Source organism: Apium graveolens, chromosome 6 (genome assembly GCF_009905375.1).
Source record: "Apium graveolens cultivar Ventura chromosome 6, ASM990537v1, whole genome shotgun sequence".
Lineage (NCBI taxonomy): Eukaryota > Viridiplantae > Streptophyta > Magnoliopsida > Apiales > Apiaceae > Apium > Apium graveolens.
In genome coordinates, this window is record NC_133652.1 from 269,587,385 (window position 1) to 269,607,161 (window position 19,777).

The 19,777-nt window shown below is 35.2% G+C and overlaps 1 protein-coding gene and 1 non-coding gene across 4 annotated transcripts; one reads left to right on the top strand and one right to left on the bottom strand.

Moving 5' to 3' along the window:
* Positions 1-3,797: 3,797 nt before the first annotated feature.
* Positions 3,798-8,516, bottom strand: LOC141667449 (polyadenylate-binding protein RBP47-like). 3 transcript variants are annotated; one of them, XM_074473950.1, is made up of 6 exons: positions 8,023-8,505; positions 5,946-6,426; positions 5,346-5,380; positions 5,147-5,277; positions 4,799-4,895; positions 3,798-4,232 (listed from the first exon to the last, which is right to left on the bottom strand). In XM_074473950.1, exons 1-6 carry the CDS (start codon positions 8,362-8,364, stop codon positions 4,095-4,097), a joined length of 1,224 nt encoding a protein of 407 aa, XP_074330051.1. In that variant the 5' UTR covers positions 8,365-8,505; the 3' UTR covers positions 3,798-4,094. The 3 variants fall into 3 exon arrangements, with proteins under 3 accessions (XP_074330051.1, XP_074330050.1, XP_074330052.1); XM_074473949.1 differs by having other exon boundaries at positions 5,346-5,431; positions 8,023-8,503; XM_074473951.1 differs by having other exon boundaries at positions 4,039-4,227; positions 5,346-5,431; positions 8,023-8,516.
* Positions 8,517-19,390: 10,874 nt separating this feature from the next.
* On the top strand, positions 19,391-19,497 carry LOC141669955 (small nucleolar RNA R71). The gene has a single exon (XR_012554208.1). It is a non-coding gene; the product is annotated as a small nucleolar RNA R71 (small nucleolar RNA).
* Positions 19,498-19,777: the final 280 nt, after the last annotated feature.

Sequence of the window (19,777 nt, forward strand, 5' to 3'; positions counted from 1 at the left end):
TTAGATTTTGACGATTTTATAAGCACGTGAAATTTATGAAGTTATATTTAATACATTGATGGTTTAAAAAAAATCAACAAATATTATCCAGAAATTGAAGAAAATAATAATTACAAATTTTGTCTTATTATTCTATTTGTTTTAGAATGCCTACTTTTTAGTTTAAATCTTTTATTCTATTAAATTTAGAATATCTATTTATCATTGGTTATAGAAAACTTTGTAAAGAACTATGAGTGAATGTATTTATATTATAATTATTATATCTAATTTTATAATTTAACGGCTAAGATAACATTTTTTTATGATCCAACGGTTGAGATTTTTTTGGCGATAGAGAGACTATAACTACCAAATATTTGAATAAGATCTCCCTTATGCATATTATATAATACTAGTTTAAAACCCGTGCGATGCATGGACTGCACATTTTTTTTAATATTACATAATTTTAAAAACAAATACTTGAATTCAATTCTTAACTTTGTTCGTTTAAAATTTTAAATGATATGATTCCATAATTATTATATAAGTAAATATATATATATATATATATATATATATATAACTTTTTAGAATATTTAAACTTATTTAAAGTGATAATATTGGTATGGGGAAATATTATTATAATGAAATTATTATTTTACTGAAGGTCAAAATATAGTGCCTCCATTATGTTGGAACCTTAAAAAAATATTATTTTTGCATGGTGATTACTTAGTTGATTAACTATAATTCTATAAAAGATGTTTGAAAAAGGCAATATTATTTATTGAACGATATAGTTTTATTGATAATTCTAAGTGTATTAAAAAAATATTTATGTTCTAAATAAAATTTGATTTTTTATTTAACATGAATAGGATACGAATTATACTCAGTCTAATATTAATTTGATTTATCTCGGATCAGCGATTTACATTATTTTATTTTAGCCTGATGCCGAATACACCGACCAAATCAAACTAATTATTTTTAGTTTAATTTTAAATTTTTTTTTAAGTCCGGATGAATAAGATAAATATATTTTAGACTGAATAATTAGTATATATGTTTTTTTTATTGGTCAAATTGTATTTTTATTTTAGTTTTGTGTTAGTCTGAATCAATTGTATAATGTATTTTTTTATCCTGGATAAATAAAATATATTATTTTGTTTATCCAATTTCATTAGTATAATTTTTTTAGAAGGGTTGATAGTATTATTATTTTATCTTAGCCCGAGTCACATTAAATTAAATTTAATATAAATTATAATTATATAGAGTTCGATATAAAATAGAATTGAAATTGATAAAGTAATAGAGGAAGTTGACTTCAATATCAATTAAAATTAGAATTGATCGACCCAATAATTAGAATTAGAATAATGAAGTAAGTTTAATTAAGTAATTTTAATAAGTATCGACCGACCGACTACCAAATTTTTAATGTCTCGTTTATTATAACATAGTATAGATAGATATATAGTATAGATATAAGGATATAATAAGATATAATGTGATTATATGATCATTCTGCTCATGTTGTCAAACGCTCCATTCAAAAAGCTAAGAGTCATCCCACGTATTCATTCCACGTCTTCATATTATAAAAGTATTGGACAAATGTTCGTTAACACTAATAGTCTAAACTAAGTATTTCAAAAAAAAAATAGTCTAAACTAAGTATTACATACTTTCGTTATTAATTTATTTTTTCTAAATGTTTTTTTACTTAATTAAATATTTAAGGTTAATATAATATATTTTTTTATTCTGCTCAAGATAATAATTTATAGTTACTAACATTTTATATTTTCTAACCTTTATTCCATTTGACATTTTTGCTCGAAAAGACAATTATTCTTATTTTAATTTTTTGAAAACAAAATATATTTACACACATGCATCAAAAATGTGCCCCTTGTAGGATACTTAGCACGGCTCTGCATATTGTTCGCAATTTTTGAAGCTAACATAAACTTCCCCAACGAAAATTAGAAATCCAGAAAAATCATTGTTAGATTTGAACTGTAGTTAAAAAACAGTGTAGATTTGAAATTTGAAAAAGTTTCCTTCCCATCTGACTTGGTAGTTATTCCCTCCTCCCAGCTGAATAGTTTACGTACAATGTTTACACGTATTATGAGACTTCAATAAATTATAGTTTCATAATATTTTTTTTAATAAAAATTTAAACATGAAACTTTCTTTTCAAATTTTAAAAAAATAATAATAATATAAAAGTATACTTTAAACAAATATTAAAAAGCAATGTAAGGGGACTGAGGGAGTGATTGCTACCCTGTGATTCTTACAATTCATCAGCAGAAGACGCTAATCCTCTCATTGAAGACACTATATAATAAACATGCCTCCTCTCAACGGCCCTGACTTGTGTCATTGTAAACGCACAATCGTCCTTATTTGTCACAATCTCCTTGTTGGACGAGCCTCGGAACACCAAAAATTCTGAAAACTTCCATTTGCTAGAAGATCTTGAACTCGAGCTTAGACTTGAAATCTGTCTATTGAGCTTTGTTTAACGAGATTTCGTTTTGATACCAATTTGAATAGAGTCAAATAGGACGTTTCTTCTTGTTCTTGCTTTGCTTTTGTGAAAAATGGATGATCATTATCATTTCTCTTCCTATGTCGTGACGCCATTAAAACAGCTCTTGTCAGCATTCGTTTAGGTGAACGAGGAGATTCTGGGAAAGTACTTGCATTCTGTTGATATTGAGAACGAGAAAGTAGCTTTAAAGGCTTGATCCCTCCATCAAAGAGCACATCTGCAGAAATAGATGCCGAACTAGAACAGAAGGCAAGCTCTCCACTATTATTGTAAGCTTCTGCTCTGGAACTTGGGCATGGAGATGAATATTTACTGGCCAAGTCCAAAACTCCGATGCCGGTGGTTGCCGACGGTATTATTACTTCCATAAATCTTGTTATTTTTCGGTTGATCACGTTATAGGTGAAGGGATGTGTAAATGAGAAAATTTGATATGTTGAGGCACACCGCACATATGAGGATTTGTGTTTGTATATATACAAACTAACAAACGTATAATTTATGCACAACAGTGCAAGAATGAACGTTTATCACATATATGGATGAAATTAATTACCTGTCAGTCATATTTATGTAACTCATACGATGCTTGTGACTCTATTCCAAATCCTGTGCGTATTGATTTAAAATGACGATTGACAATGACATTGTTTTATCTCTTAACCACTGAATTTAATAGACCGGAGCATAATCAAAGTGGCAAAATTGGTTCTATTTTTTTTTTGGTATTAGAATTAAAAGTTCAAGGGGGTGAACATATCATCTATCAAGAGCCCGCTACAATTACTATTACTAACAAATGTGTATCAACTTTAGTAAAACTGCGACTCTTCTCTGGCTTTCAATTACTATCCGAAAGAAAATCTAGTGGCTATACTTAACCCTACTTTATCTAACCGGTAATGCCCCTTTCCATGAAATGATGACAGAAAAAAATGTTTAAGTATAACGGGAGAAGAAAGTAATAAGTTCAGATAAAGGAGGAAAATAACAAGTCACAATATTTATGACTTGACTTGCAAAGTATCAAAGAAATAACAAAGACAGCCCTAATGTTCCAAGGATTAATAGAGGGCATGAAGTCTGCCAATATTTGGTATAACTATCATTCTTCTCATTGCCCAAGTCATTCTAATCAAACTTTACAGTTTAGATGACAAGTTTACATCCCTCCCCTCCCATTGCCCAAAGTCATGAATCTTTATCCAATGTTGAAAAAATATGTTTTAAAAAAACCTCATTCCCAAAAAACCTAAGCCTATGTCTTCAATCATAAATTTAAATCATAATAGCATACTAGCAAATCATATATCAAACTACATCCAGCTACAAAATTTAGCATAGTACATTTTTAGTTTAAAAACATGTCCAGCGAGCCTCAAGGCCCTTCATTGTATGTTTGATCTCACAAACTGGTTCCACCGACCGAATATGAACTTACAGGCTGCTATTGATTTCCATGCCCATTTGCTGATGCCCCGTAAGCTGTAGCAGCAGCACCATAACCGTTGGGATCCTGATATGAACTTACAGGCTGCTATTGATTTCCATACCCATTTGCTGATGCCCCGTAAGCTGTAGCAGCAGCACCATAACCGTTGGGATCCTGATGCCCGTTGTAACCTTGCTTCCCATAAGAGTTCCCATTCCATTGATTACCCGATTCACCTCTAAACTGCCAAAATATATGGGAAAAAAATTATAAAACAGAGAGCAACTTGAACAATGTTGAAAATCATTTAAGCACGATGGTTTCAAGTCCAAAACCTACAATATTGAGGCCAGGTTCAACAGTGTGATATTTTCATAAATTCCTAAGAGACGGATCATACATTAAAAATACAACAGATTTCCAATAATACGTTAAAAAATTTTAAAAGGCCTATATGATTCAGAGTGGGAAGAAAAAAGGAGAGATTTTCAATATTAATATACGAACATCTCATTTTACAGTAGAAGTTGAAGTTCTCTTTCTCTTTTTTTATTTTGCTAAATATAATTTTATGTAGAAATTGAAGTTCTCTTTCTCTTTTTTTTTTACCTAAATATCGAAATAGACTTTTTAAAGCTATTTTTGTATAATTTATGTGAATTGCTTGCAGCAACTGCGATATGGACTATATTAAATAAGAAGTCCTTGCCATTTTCTTTTCACATAGCTCAGGTCAGATGTGCCATTAAATTATTAATGATGGTCATATATGTAAACTGACAGTTGATCAATAAATCAACAGATCCTACCTGCTTGTTCCCAGGACTGCGACCCCAAGATAGACGAACTGTCTGCTTGCCGATAACTGTGCCGTTTAGCTGTTCAATCGAGACCTCAGCACTAGTTCTGCATACAGAAGACAGGAAGAACAGGATTATTCCAAGGTTATCAGATACAGGATACCTTTTCTATGTCATTAATATCTTCTTCTTTGAACGTAACAAAACAATTTGAATTGTGGCCCCAGATACATCAATTTCTATGTTTGCAAATTCAAGATACATAAATAGTCTGTAAACAAAGGACTTTGTAATGTTGTAAAGACTGCTGATCATCACTATCAATAAATAAAAGTCTTTAAATTGTAGAGGGAATACCTATCAGCAAATTGCACAAAACCACATCCTTTCCCAATTGGTATTTTTACTGAAATAACCTCGCCGAATTGGGAAAAGGTATGTTTGAGTTCTTCATCACCTACTTCAGAATCAAGCCCGCCCACAAATACCTGCAAGACATCGGTTAGTAAAGTAGGATAAAACATAATCAAACTCACCAAGGGAAAGCAAGACTCACGGTTGTGTTAGATGTATCACCGTCAGACTGGGAGCCTTGAGTGAGAGCACCATTTGCAGCAGCAGCACCACCGGCCAATATCACAGCTAACCAACAAATTAGAATCAATATGAAAAATATTTCCTAAACATGTGAAAAAAGGACAGCCTGGATGCTGATTCTTAACAGTTAAAGGCTAGACCTCCAAGGATCCAGAAATAGCTAATAGCAAAGTTATTCCCCTTCCACACTATCTCATGTGTTTATCACAGGTAATCAAAGAAAAAAATCAGCATGGAAAATGTTGCCTACAGACAGGAAACACGACGGCCTTGAAGCTAATTCTTATTAGTTGAAAGCATGACCATTCCAGGATTTAGGGATAGCCTAATAAAGCAGGGAGAAGGCTATCCCCCCTTCCCCACCCTAACCAAGGTCATGCCTTCAAATCCTTACACATCAGCTCTATCAACTTAAAAAATTTAATATACTGAAAAGCGTATAATGAATTTTAAAAAGAAGGCAGGACCTTCATGATTCGGAAACAAGAAGAAAGTTAAATTAGGTTTAAAATGACTTGATGAAAAACTAAAACACTAGAATAGAGAACTTATTAATCACCTTGTGAAGAGTACTGTTGCTGCGTTGTTGACGGTTTTTTGGGGGTTGCAACACCTATGCGCATGGGCCTGCTAGAGCAATACTGCCCATTCATTTCAGTCATGGCCCTCAACCTCTCATTTTCATCTCCAAACCTAACAAAGCCATAACCTTTTGATCTACCGGTGTTTGTATCAACTACAACTTTTGCACCCCTAACTGATGAGTATCTACTGGCAAAAGTTTCATGCAATAATGTATCAGTAACATCAGAAGCCAAATCGCCTACAAATATAGATTGATCGGAACCAGCATCTTGACGCCTTTCGCCCGTGCTAAAGGTTGCCCAGTTCAGCCGAAATGCTTGATCTGTACTAGGCATTAATGTGCCATTGTAGCTTTGTAAGATCTTCTCCGCTGCTGCATGAGATTGGAACTCGATGAATCCGAATCTCTCGGACTGACCGGTATGCTTATTGCGAATAAGCTTTACTGATACAGCCTGCTTTTGTGAAGGAACCAAAATTCAGTTTCATATAGTGGAGTACAAACGGACATGTCTGTGTTCAATTACAGAGTAACATATACAGATACAGATGAATACATTTTAAATATAGAAACATGACCATAAAAGGAAATCAACAGGCAATTCATTTCAGGTATTGCAAAGTGAAAACAGATGCTTGATATAAAAGAGGCTAATATGTTACAGCGTCAAGAAAAAATACAGTAGACTGCAATGTGAAACTGTATTACTTGAAAATTTCATCAGCCATTATGTGTAAAGCCCAAAATTCAATAGTTCCAAGTTAGTGAACACGATGAGTCTCTATGTACCAGGTGCTCATCTCTTTCGAAATAGGCACAAATATATTACTGAAGGTAAACATTCCTCACATTTAATCTCTGATAGAAATCAGTATGCATAAGGAAAAGTGTCACCGTGCTAACATATAAAAGGTGCAAAATGGATACTCCAATTTTATTAGTAAGACGAAAAAAAGATGTCAACGGATATTATCCTCGATATGAGTGAACGAAGCAACACGATAAGTGTACATACTCTTCACTATTTTTTTTATTTGGCACTATACAATCAGTAAACCAACGCACTTGCACAAATATAGGTACATGGCATGTCACTTTGCTTGTAATTTCTCCAACATAAATGTAACCTTTTTGATTGAAAGGCAGAATTATTAACTGCACTGTCTATGCTAAATTTAATGTTGAAAAACAAAGATTTAATTTTATTGTCCACAATTCACCCATACCCAAATATGGTCTTGGAAAGTTGGAAACAACTAGTAATCAGAAAGAAAGGAGTGCATTGTTCTATGCAAGAACTAAATATAAACGAAATCTAGATTTAAGCATTAGCTGGTTTTCTAACGAGGCTTATTCAGTTATGTGTTGAGGAATCTTCGAGTTTCTATTTAGCAGCACTAATCAGAATCAAGTTTCTAAAGTTGAGGATGAGGTTAATTCTGCTTCCAGCCCTAGGGACTATCATGTATACCATTCTAGGGTTGTAAGATTTCAGCTCAAATTGATTCTAATGCACTGAAGCACAATCTATTTTACTTAAAAGAATTGAGCTTTTACAAAGACCAAAGAGTGTAAAAATCGAGCTTTTACAAAGACCAAACAATGTAAAGTGTATCTTTCGTTATTCATCACCAAACAGTTCAACCTTCTCTCTCTTCTAACACATAGATAAATATCTATAATAACTTCTAAATCCTAATATACACATACTACATAATGAAAATATAAGTCATTCACCATTTCAAGTAGCGCAATCCTACATTATACGAATTAGAACTTCTAAAAAGATACAGCTTCAGCTAAACGAGTACAAATTAGCTCAATTTCATAAATTTCTAACTTAACGAGTCAAAATCAAACATTCTTATTCTAACAAAAACTACTGAGTATAAATTAGCTACACGAGTATTAATTAGCTCAATTTCATAAATTTCTAACTTAACGAGTCAAAGTCAAACATTCTTATTCCAAAAAAACTAATCAGCTGAGCAATCTAAACACAATTAATCGAACATAATCTCGACAAATGAATAAAATTATGTAAAACAACCTCGCCGGTAGGAACAAAGCAGGACTGGAGATACGCCTCATCCATCCACGTCTGTAAATCACCGATCCAAACCGTCTTATTATCCTCACTGGACGATTGAATCTGACCTTGACTCGCTTGCTGATAATGTTGTTGCTGAAAATACGGCATATACTGAGGCTGCTGATACATCATATGTTGCTGTTGTTGCATCGCCATCGAAGCGACAGCAGCAGCCGGGTACTGCTGCATCGCCATCCATTGCTGCTGGTACTGCTGTTGCATAGCTAACCATTGTTGCTGTTGTTGTTGTTGCTGTGGAGTTAGTTCTCCGGCAGCTGGTGTAGGGTTTGATGACATCATTTTCCGGTGAGGTGAGATTTGAGTTGTTTCTCTCTCTAGAAGTTAGTTAGGGGTTTTAGAGAGAGAAAGTTGATAGGGGTGGTGGGAGGGGGGCGGCGGGGAGTTTATAAGATGGATCTGAGTGATGTGTTTTTTTGTCAGATGTTCTGTACATTGTTTTTTACGCCTTTCGATCCTGGCCGTTGGGTTTTGATCTTGATTCGATTGTGATGAATTTGTCAGGGTGGGAGCGCTTTATCTAGCCGCGTTTATACAACACAACCCCACCTCCCTTTAATTTAAACTTTTTGGCCTTAGGCAACTTACAATTTTCAAACATGAAATTATGGAATAAAATAATGATTAATGATTGTTATGCCACATTTTCGCATAGCCAATATTTTCTAATAATCTCATAATTTATTAATTATTAATTATATTTAATAATTAATTACTTAAAATCCAAGTTATCATCTCTCCGAAACCAGTAAAAAATTAAGCTCAATAAATCAATAACGGAAAATATCTTTCAAAGATATTCTTCAAATCAGTAAGATATCACAACGCTCAGATAAAATCAGTAATTACCACATTAACGAAACGTATTCCTAAAGTCTCTTAGGAATAAGCCCAAGTTTCACAGAACTGTGTAGACTTGATCCAATATAAATTGGTACGCAGGCATTAGGGATGGAAAAATAATCTGATCCGACGGATACCCGATCCGAAATCCGAAATTTTGGATTTACCGAACACGATTTTCTGGATTTGGATTTGGATATGGATTTAATTTTTAAACCGGGAAATTTTTGGATTTGGATATTATGTATACCGGCCCGAAACCTCATCCGAAATCCGAAATTCTATCTGAACCCGATCCGAACCCGAAATCCAAAAAAAAACCTGAATTATTATATACATATTAAATATATATATAATATTATAATTTTATATATTATACATTATAATATTATATAATATATATATTATAATATAATATACATTATATGTATTATTATATAATTTTTAGAACATATATTTTTTATATTTATGATAAAAATTAACTAATTATAAAGTTTAATGAAATATAATTATTCAATCATTTAAACATGTGATAAGGTTTATAAGGTTAACAAAACATCTTTTAGTAATAAATCTAAAAAACTGGATATCAATTTAGTTGATTTTTTAAATATTAGTTATACATATAATAACACAATTAATGATATGGTGGAGTAGTTGAAGATAACACGTTAAAACTCTTTCTCTACAGGTCGCGTGTTCGATCCCAAGCACTTGCAGTATCAATAATTATACAAATTTTTAAATTTCGGGTTCAGGTTCGAGTTTCGGGTTCTAGTATTAATATCCAATTGAACAAAATTCGGGTTTCGGGTATACCCAGATCCGATCCGAAATCCGATGGATCGGGTTCAGGTATTCATTTTCGGGTATTTTTCGGGTTCGGGTCGGGTTCAGGTATGGATAAAATTTTTGGGTTTGGATATGGATTCTATAATACCCGATCCGACCTGATTGTCATCCCTAGCAGGCATCTTGGCAAAAGGATCCAATACAACGAGACGAATCGAGACACCTCCCAAGTCCAGCCCCCCATATTTTCATAAACCCTAATCTCAAAAAATAGTCATATTCATACAATTACGCTTTATTATTCCATCAACTCTCTGATTTCGCGTTGTTTCGAAATTTCTCCAACAACATTTGGCGCTAGAAGAAGGGGTTTATTATTCGAGGAGGACGAATAATTTTACAAAACTATGTGGAATTTATGGTTTAACCGTATAATGGGAGATCGGCAGTGTATTACCGATGGTGGAAAAAAAATAAAAAAAAATGACTCGTGGCACATCTATTCTATATGGCTGTATAATAACACATAATTGAGCGGAGTCCAGCCGGTTTAATACGGAGTATCAAAATCAGTCTCACGGTGAACAAAAAGACGCGGCGGTGGCACAAAAAAAATCGAGGATGAGGTCGTGATTTTCGGTTAAGTACATGACCATATCATGTACGGGTATGCTCGGCAAGGCCAAGGAACTAAAAAACAAGACCACGAAACTTGTTTTTTAGTTGGACTTGTTGGACTCGTGTGATAACAATAAACTAAATAAAGAATTCGAACGAGGATGGACGACCTATTCCTGGAACCAGCACCAGCAAGGATTAAAACAAAAGTGAAAGAATCCTCAACGACAACGGAAGGGCAAAACCCGTGGAACCAGAAATTCACAATTGGTCGGGGAAGAAAAATAAAGATAAGATTTATTTTTCTGCTGATTTATTTCTGTAAATTAATTATTATGCGATGCGTGTTATGTCATTGATGCATGAATATTATGTTTTTAATTATTTTTTATATAAAAATATTTAGTGAGAGTCACGTATTTTTATGATTGTAAAATTACTCGTGAGACCCGATTTGGGAGAAATGTTTTTTTTCGAAAAATATCGTATGAGATATTTATTTTGAAGATTTGTTTGAATTTTTAAAAGATCGTACGAGCTGCATCTTTATAAAAAATAAATTATATATGCGAGATGCATAATTTGGGGAAAATGTTTAAGAAAAAGCATTATTTTTGGGAAAAATAAATATCGCGACAATTTCAAATTGACATATTTATTATATTGAATTGCATTTTAAAATATTTTGCATATACTATCGCTGTAGTACATATATGTTGAAAAATATTTTCAAACTTGTGAATTGGAAATTGCTAAGTTGGGTAGCTAAGACAACCACTTAGAAGGATATACACTATGGATTGTGAACTTGTTTATTGTTGACACCTTATGCCTAGATAGGCAGAAAAATTACAAATGGAAAGATTGAAGGTGCGAACTCGCCTTATCTCAAGTATGGAAAGAGATTGAAGGTCGATAGTTTCACCTTATCTCAAGTACGGAAAGTGATTGAAGGTCGGGAGTTCCACCTTATCTTATGCTGAAGGCATGTTTGTTAATCTTATTACATTTGGATAATACTAGCAGTTCACCTCAACAATACTATTTCGCAATCCGCTACTATATTTATCTTGAAGAGTGTGTACGTCAAGGTCCAACTTAATAATGATATTTACAATGGTTTTATAAATTTGTGCTCGCGTAGCCACAAACAAGGGAAATATGTATCTTTTTCGGATCTTGCATGGTCTCACACGTGCATTAGCATAATTATTTTGAGCACGAAGGTGCTCTATGTTATGTACTAAACTCTAATTGTTTCAGCGATCGACGAATGTTTAGTTCTCCACTGCAGCAAGCCACACTAAAAACTGGGGGTAGTTGTTATGCCACATTTTGGCATAGCCAATATTTTCTAATAATCACATAATTTATTAATTATTAATTATGTTTAATAATTAATTACTTAAGGCCCAAGTTATCCTCTCTCCGAAATGAGCAAAGAATCAATCTCAATAAATCAATAACGGAAAATATCATAACGCTCAAATTAAATCAGATAAAATCAGTAATTACCACATTAACGAAACTTATCCCTAAAGTCTCTTAGGGATAAACCCAAATTTCACAGAACTGCGTAGGCTTGATCCAATATAAATTGGTATGCAGACATCTTGGCAAAGGTATCCAATACAACGAGACAAATCGAGACACCTCCCAAGTCCTGCCCCCCCCCCCATATTTTCATAAACCATAATCCCTAAAAGCAGTCATATTCATACAATTACGCTCTTTTATTCCATCAACCCTCCGATTCGCGTTGTTAGAAATTCCTCCAACAACAATGATTAATATTGGTAGTTGACAGTTTAATTATAATTGGCCATAAAAATTCTATTTATTGAAATTAATTTATTACACAAACTTTGTATATACTAAGATAAATAGGTATAACAATATTTTTAAAATAATCGGGATGATCTGAATTGTCATAGTGGGCATTAAGAAGTTGATAGATAAAATTTGAGAGAGGGATAAAATGATACATTAAGAGAACCTTGGTGGTCAGGACATATGATGCAGTCCTGCAAATACATGCATGTGTGATTCCTAAATATCATGGCATTCATAATAATACATCCTTAATCTGGCCATGTATAGTATACCCTCTATTTATGCATTTCTAAATACAATGTCATTCATAATAATTCATCCTTATCTGGTTGTGCATAGTATACCCTCTACTCATGCGACCCTTGGAGTACTGACCACGGGCCTTCTAGTCATAATGAGATGTCATATTATTGGAAAATGTGACTATTAGTCTCACATTGTCAAGTCATTTTAAGTCGCACTTGAGTGAATCAATGTTACGTGTGTGTAATGGGTGACGCTTGGAATGCGTTCTTCTCCGTGAGAGCTTTCCGAAACACTTAAAATCACTCAAAATGATTGAGAGATGGATAAGATATGCTTGTTCAAGGATGGTACCTCAAAAGTGGAAAAAATTATATATTAGCTTCTTTTTTATCTTAGGGAACCCGCAGCCACTATCCTTCAAGTGCGCATTGGGTAAACCCCACTGGCTAATGCAGTAGCATGCAAACCACGTGAACCAAGATAAACTGCATTTAAGCGACATGCTCTAGCTTAGGAGGCATAATCATAAATTCTCCTCCTGTGGGATACGAACCTGTGACTGCGAGGATAGTTATCCCCTTTTTTAACCAACTGAGCCAACCCTTGCGAGCATAAATAAGATTTAGTTCTACATTGATATGGAAAAGGAGTTTATATAGCCTTATATATCATAACACTTTATATATCACAATACTATACTAGTGTCCAAATATGTTAGTAATGTGTTGCTCCATCCTCTACGTGTGCGCAGGGGTACAAATCATGGGATTTCGGAGCTATTTCGAAGCTTGCAAAGGCCACGTGTGTGACGTGCAGACACTAATATAGCAGGAAATTTGGCTATCAAATCACGGACTAATTTTTCTATATAATATTTCAATTGGTTTGGGCTCTTAAACAAATATTCATTAATTCGTTATTTATTTTGAAAATACGAATTATGAATTGATTTGACAATATATAATTTGAATCAGTTACGAATATTAATTGATTCATTTTTGTTTTAAATAATTATGAGGAGTACCGCACATGTTTTCTCGGGCCTATATAATATCGTTATAGGTCATAGGGTTTTATGATCTGAAATCGCAGCTTCATCTCTCTCAAATACAAAAAACCTAATTCTCTCTCTGCTAATAGTTTCTTTCTTATTACAAGCTCGCTGAAGGCTCGGCTCACGCAACAACATCATCTTCTCGTTTTATCCTGGGAGGCTATCGACTCGCACATACGGTGAGGGTCATGATAGCTTTAAGCAGAAAGTTATACATCTGGACTTGAGAACCTATCCGTTCATATCCTTCTATTTTTGTTTATTCGCGGTTTACACACATCTGTAATTCGCACGCACTCACATAAATTATTTGTATTGATCGTAGATTGTAGTTCACAACCTTAAAGCTATTATCTATATTTTATCTGTGACTAATACATCTCTCTCTGCTTGTTTGTTAAATAACAGATCATGGAAAATAACACAGTGAACAACGTGATGAACAGTGCGGCTGATCCTAACGCTTAAGTTGTTATACCTGACGGGGTTCACCAACAAATGCCTAACCCTAACGCACAGATCGGAGTATCTGATGGGAGTCAGACGCCTACCAGACATGTGCATTCGGGACATGTGCATGTGGGACACACTGTCATTTGACAGATTAATGTGCCTTTTGGACAGATATCGACATGACTCATTTTTCCGATTATATATGCAGTGTCTACTGGTGTGCATACACATGTAGTACAACTGTACGTGCCGACTGTCATACATGTGGTGCCTGCTGTACCTGTTGCACATGTTGATAAACCTGAGAAGTCCAACAGAATGAACTTCAAACGTTGACAGCAAAAGATGCACTTTTATCCAGCCACATTGCATCTGGATCACTTTCTGAAGGAAGAGGTACCATTTCTCACCGCTGAGAGCAACACGCGGACTCTGTATGTTGTGAATGCTTGGAAGCACTCTGATTACATCCATCAGAAAGTATGTGCTGAATTGTTTGGTTGACTCATAGTATAACGTGTATAGCTATTAGGGCGAAAACACGCGTTAATATTACACGCAAGTATACGCGTTTGCAAGTAATATAGAATTCTTTCTAGTTTGTTCCCACAGAGACAGGCTTAGGTTAAGTTCAATTTATGCACTTATACAACAATGATATGGTTATCGTTCAATGCTAAGACAAATAACAAATTTGGGTTTTGATAAAACTAAGAGATTATACTAAATAGCATTAACTAAGAGAATTTAGGTTGACTTACTTATATGAGACAAACATGTAATTTTAACTTCATTACTACTTCACTCAAAGTCATTGTTCTTAACCTTAGCATGCAATGGTGACGACAACTAATCAGATAACACGAAACTAGTAAACGTCAACTATCGTTGCACGAATACCCTACTACCAGACATCCACAAAAGAGATGGAATCTGAATAGACACCGATTATATTGAGACCTATATGTCTATATAATTTGACAACATAATGGTTTAATGCGCAAGTTATCTATCGTGATTACATAGGGCAAGTAAGATGGTTAAAATTACCTACGAATCATGCATAATAAATACATGAACCTATGTTAGCATGACAAGTTCTAAACCTCTATATTCACTGTCGCTTCAATAGAGATTAACACACTATCTTATAAGTTCGCTACGCTCATAAGATGAATAAACACAACCAATACTAGGATATCATACAATCTCCACATACTAAGATATTGAAACAAATTAACTATTGAAATTCATAAGTAAATCTGTTAGAACCCCACGATAACGATTAGTTCATAACCGAACTCATCATCATCGTGGGTTTTGATGAAAGCATGGTGTATAAAAATAAGTCTTTATAAACTAAATAAATAATCAAAGTACGTTAACAGGAGTATTAGGTTCAACAATAAAGAAAATGAGCATCCAAGATTACAACTTAAGCAAAGAATCACAAGTAAAACAAGTTTTTCTTCTCCTTCGTTGAATTTGTGCTATTAGTCTTCTCATTGCCTTCTCCTTGCTCTCTGTTATGAAAAACGTCTTTAAAGAGTCTTTAAATAGCAGCCCAATCCGTCCAAAAGCCCAGCAAATCGATCTTCTATTAGAATCAGAATTTCTGGAAAACGTCCTGGCGCGACCGCCCTGGGATCCGGCGCGGCCGCTCTGTGTCCGGCGCGGCCGCTCCCAAGTGTAGTGTGGCCGCGCTGAGCTTCTGGAAAATCTGGATTTTTCTTCTTCACTTGTCTTCTCTTGCTGGTTTCTTCTTCGCGCACTCAACCAAAATTCCATCCTAACACTCTTCCAAGCATCAATCATGCAATTTACAGACCTTCTTCCTATTATGCCCTGAAATGTAAAACACAACGAAAAACGCATCAAATACACCAACAACTTGAGTACAAAACACCAATTCGAGTCTTTACGAAGCATTTTATGTGGACATAAATGCTACTTAACACACCCCCAAACTTCAATCGATGTTTGTCCTCAAGCATAACAGACTCAAAGAATGAAACATAAAAATGCATGAATGCAACTAACATGAATGCAATGATCCCCTCATAATAACTAACCAACCAATGAGCAACATCTCAAAGAATGCAATTGTTCGCACAAAGTTCAACCAAATCCTACAAATGAACTCACAAGCCAGAAACGTGCGTGTGTGCAATTGCTTAACAGATATACTCTCGAAACTAGATCAATAATCATAACTCACCTCTCGTTAAGAAAATCACAAGGTTATAAACAGAATAAACAATAAACACAAAATGACTGACAACACTTCATTTTTATCAGAGTTATACAAGGATTCAAGCTTTTATTGCTAACACATAACAAAACACACATGTTTATTTGATCGTGCAATGAGTGAGGTCCACAAAAGACTTATGCAATAATACCCATGTAGTGAGCGTTAGGTTAGCGGATTCCAGACTATAAAAGCCTTAGGTCACTGGGCACAAAGTCCCCTGGAACTTAATAACTTGAGCATTAAAGAGCCCACTCGTGATCAATTACACATAACACATATTTTTTTCTTCTTTTTTCTTTTTTTTTCCTTTTTCTATTTCTTTTTTTCTTGTTTTTTTATATTTTTTTCAACAATTTCTGAACGAGTGTGTTTCGCTCCATCTCATTCAACCCTAGACTACTCATATAAATATGAGTCGGCTACTAGCCATTTGACGCCTAGCCACAACTAGCATTGATATCCAAGTTTTTCTCCAATTATAAAAATCCATGTTATTTCATCACTAAGAGAATAGCATAAATTCTAGACATAAATAAGTGATTAAACCTCGCCAAATAAACAAATCATGATCTAGCACTCAAGCAACCTATAAGACTTAGTGAAAATTTTCTTGTTTCTAGCATGCAAATCAATTCGCTAGGACTTAACATTCCTTAAATACGACAACACTACACTCGAATCAACATCAAAAATTAATCAGAAAAGCAACCTAAGGGATCATGATATAATGCCAATGCAACTATATGCAACATACTAACATGAAAACAAATACGCAAAATAAAAATAAAAACAAATAACTATATGAAAAATATGCAAACTATATTAACTAAACTATCATGAATATGCATCTATATGGACTCACACACAAATATTCCTTAACTATCACCCCCGAACTTAAAAATTTCACTGTCCTCGGTGAAAGTAATAGCAAGGAATCATGGCATACCTACTTGAAAGAAAAAGGATCACCCTATTTGGGTGGAGGATCAGGTGGCCAATCAACCTCAACACCAGTGTCTCAGAAAACAGTACCGAGAACGTGTGTCAAATTTTCAGCAAAATGTCGGTGGATGTCATGCATGGCCTCAATACGCCGAATCAACCTTCTATACTGCGCATCACCCATACCAAACATATCAACTGTCTGTGGTGCACGTGAGGGATCATCTGTAAGCACGTGGGGAACCGGCCGGTCACCCTTTAGATTATCATATATATATATACATATATATATATATATATATTTCAACCCCTTGTCGGGTGGTGCACCTAAGAACGCATAACTCAAGTAAACTGGCAGTGGGTTGAGCTGAAGTGTGGGAGCTTCTTCAATCAAGGGTTCGAAACGCTCCTGAGAAATTTTCAGCTCTGCTAACCCAAGAGAATCGAATGGCATATCCAACTTCCTCTTCCATGGAGGGGCATTCACAACCTGCAGTTGATATGCTCGTTCTTCATCTTCAATAACTGATTCCCCTATTAAGGATCTCTCTAAGGGATCTGACTTTGGCAATTGCTCAAGCTCCAAATTCATGACAGAGTCGACCCGCTCTACTTTAAAGCACTACTCTTTATATGTGGGTAACTTTATTGCCTTGAATACATTAAAAGTGACCTTCTGATCTTGAACCTTCATCGTAAACTCTCCTTTTGCATATCAATCATAGTTCAGTCTGTAGTCAAGAATGGTCTTCCCAAGATAATGGGAATCTTCTTATCCTCCTCAAAGTCTAGAATTACAAAATCAGCAGGGAAGATGAGTTTGTCCACCTTGACCAAGATATCCCCCACTACTCCTCGCGGATAAGTCATGGTCCGATAAGCCAATTGCAAGGACATGTTCACGGGTTTTGGATCAGGTAGTCCATGTTTCTTGAAAACGGACAAGGGCATCAGATTAATGCTAGCTCCCAAGTCACACAAACACTTGTCGAAGGACATATTTCTGATGGTACAAGGAATAGTGAAGCTTCGAGGATCCTTAAGCTTCGGAGGCAACTTCTGTTGCAGCACAACACTGCATTTCTCCGTAAGAGCAACGATCTCTAAGTCATCGAGCTTTATTTTCCTGGAGAGAATACCTTTCATAAACTTCACATAGCTAGGCATCTGTTCAAGAGCTTTAGCGAAAGGTATGTTGATATGAGGTTTCTTGAACACCTTCGGAAACTTAGCAAATTGTTTATCCAACTTTTATTTCTGCAGCCTTTTAGGAAAAGAAGGTGGAAGATAGATCTGTTTTCCCCTGTATTACCCTCAGGAGGAGTGTGTTCCATATTTTTCTTCCTTGTTTCCACATCGGCATCCTTCTGCACAACTTTTTGAGCTACAATCTCATTTTCTGGAGTTGGCAAGGGTGCAGACGCACCTGCATTCTGAACAGAATCTTCAGAATCGTCATCTTGCTGAATTTGAGGGTTTACGACCTTTCCAGACCTCAAGGTGATTGCATTAACCTGCTCTCGTGCTTCTCTCTTGCCTGGAACTTCTGTGTCACTAGGGTGTGTACCAGGTTGTTGATTCAACAAAGCATTGGCAATTTGCCCAATTTGGTTCTCCAAAGTCTTGATTGAAACAGCCTAGCTTTGGCATATAAGAGCCTAATTTTTGCACATAAGCCGCAACTCCTCCAGTTCAGATTTTTCATTCGAAGATAGACCTGCACCTCCATGAGTTTGTTGTTGAAGTTGGAGTTGTTGTCTTGGTGCAAATTTTTGCTGAAAATCAGTAGGACTAAACTGCTTGTTTCCAAATTGCTGGAACGACTGTTGCTCCAGCTGAAGTTAGGATGATTCCAGTTGTCAGGATGATAAGTGTCTGGCATTGGTTGCTGTGATCTCTGAAAGTTGCTCACAAACTGAGCTGATTCACTAGATATAGCGCATTGCTCCGTCGCATGTGAACCTGCACAAAGCTCACAAACACTTGTCCTCTGATGAACTCTATAGTTAGCCAGAGAATCGATCTTTATCGTTAAAGCCTTAAGCTGAGCAACTATAGCAGTAGCTGCATCTTCCTCCAGAATTCCTCCTACCTTGCCTTGAGGTAGTCTCTGAGAAGGGTTCTGGTATTCATTAGCAGCCATCAGTTCAATCAACATATAAGCTTCATCGTAGCTCTTAGCCCATAAGGCTCCACCTGATGCTGAATCAAGCATGGGTCTAGACTGTGCTCCCAAACCATTATAAAAGCAGTTGATAATCATCCAGTCAGGCATCCCATGATGAGGACACTTTCTAAGCATCTCATTGTAGCGCTCCCAAGCTTCACATAGAGTTTCTCCCGATTGCTGCACAAATCGAGTAAGAGCATTCCTGAGTGCAGCTCTCTTCACCATAGGAAAGAATTTAGTAAGAAACTTCTGAGCAAGATCCTCCCAAGTAATGATAGAACCAGCTGGTAGAGAGTGTAACCAGCTCTTAGCCTTATCCCCCAGAGGGAATGGAAATAGTCTCGGTTTCACAGCATCTTCAGAAACATTATTGAACTTGAAGGTGTCACAGATATCGATGAAATCTTTAATGTGCATATTGGGATCTTCCATTGGAGAACCCCCATACTGGTCTGAATTCTGCACCATCTGAATCGTGCTAGCTTTGATT

Excerpts from the sequence above, each read along its gene's own strand:
- LOC141667449 (XM_074473949.1), bottom strand. The coding sequence starts at position 8,364 with ATGATGTCATCAAACCCTACACCAGCTGCCGGAGAACTAACTCCACAG. Across the intron at positions 5,278-5,345 it reads GTGATACATCTAACACAACC|GTATTTGTGGGCGGGCTTGA; the intron begins GTGAGTCTTGCT and ends GATGTCTTGCAG. Across the intron at positions 4,233-4,798 it reads GCAGTCCTGGGAACAAGCAG|TTTAGAGGTGAATCGGGTAA; the intron begins GTAGGATCTGTT and ends ATATTTTGGCAG.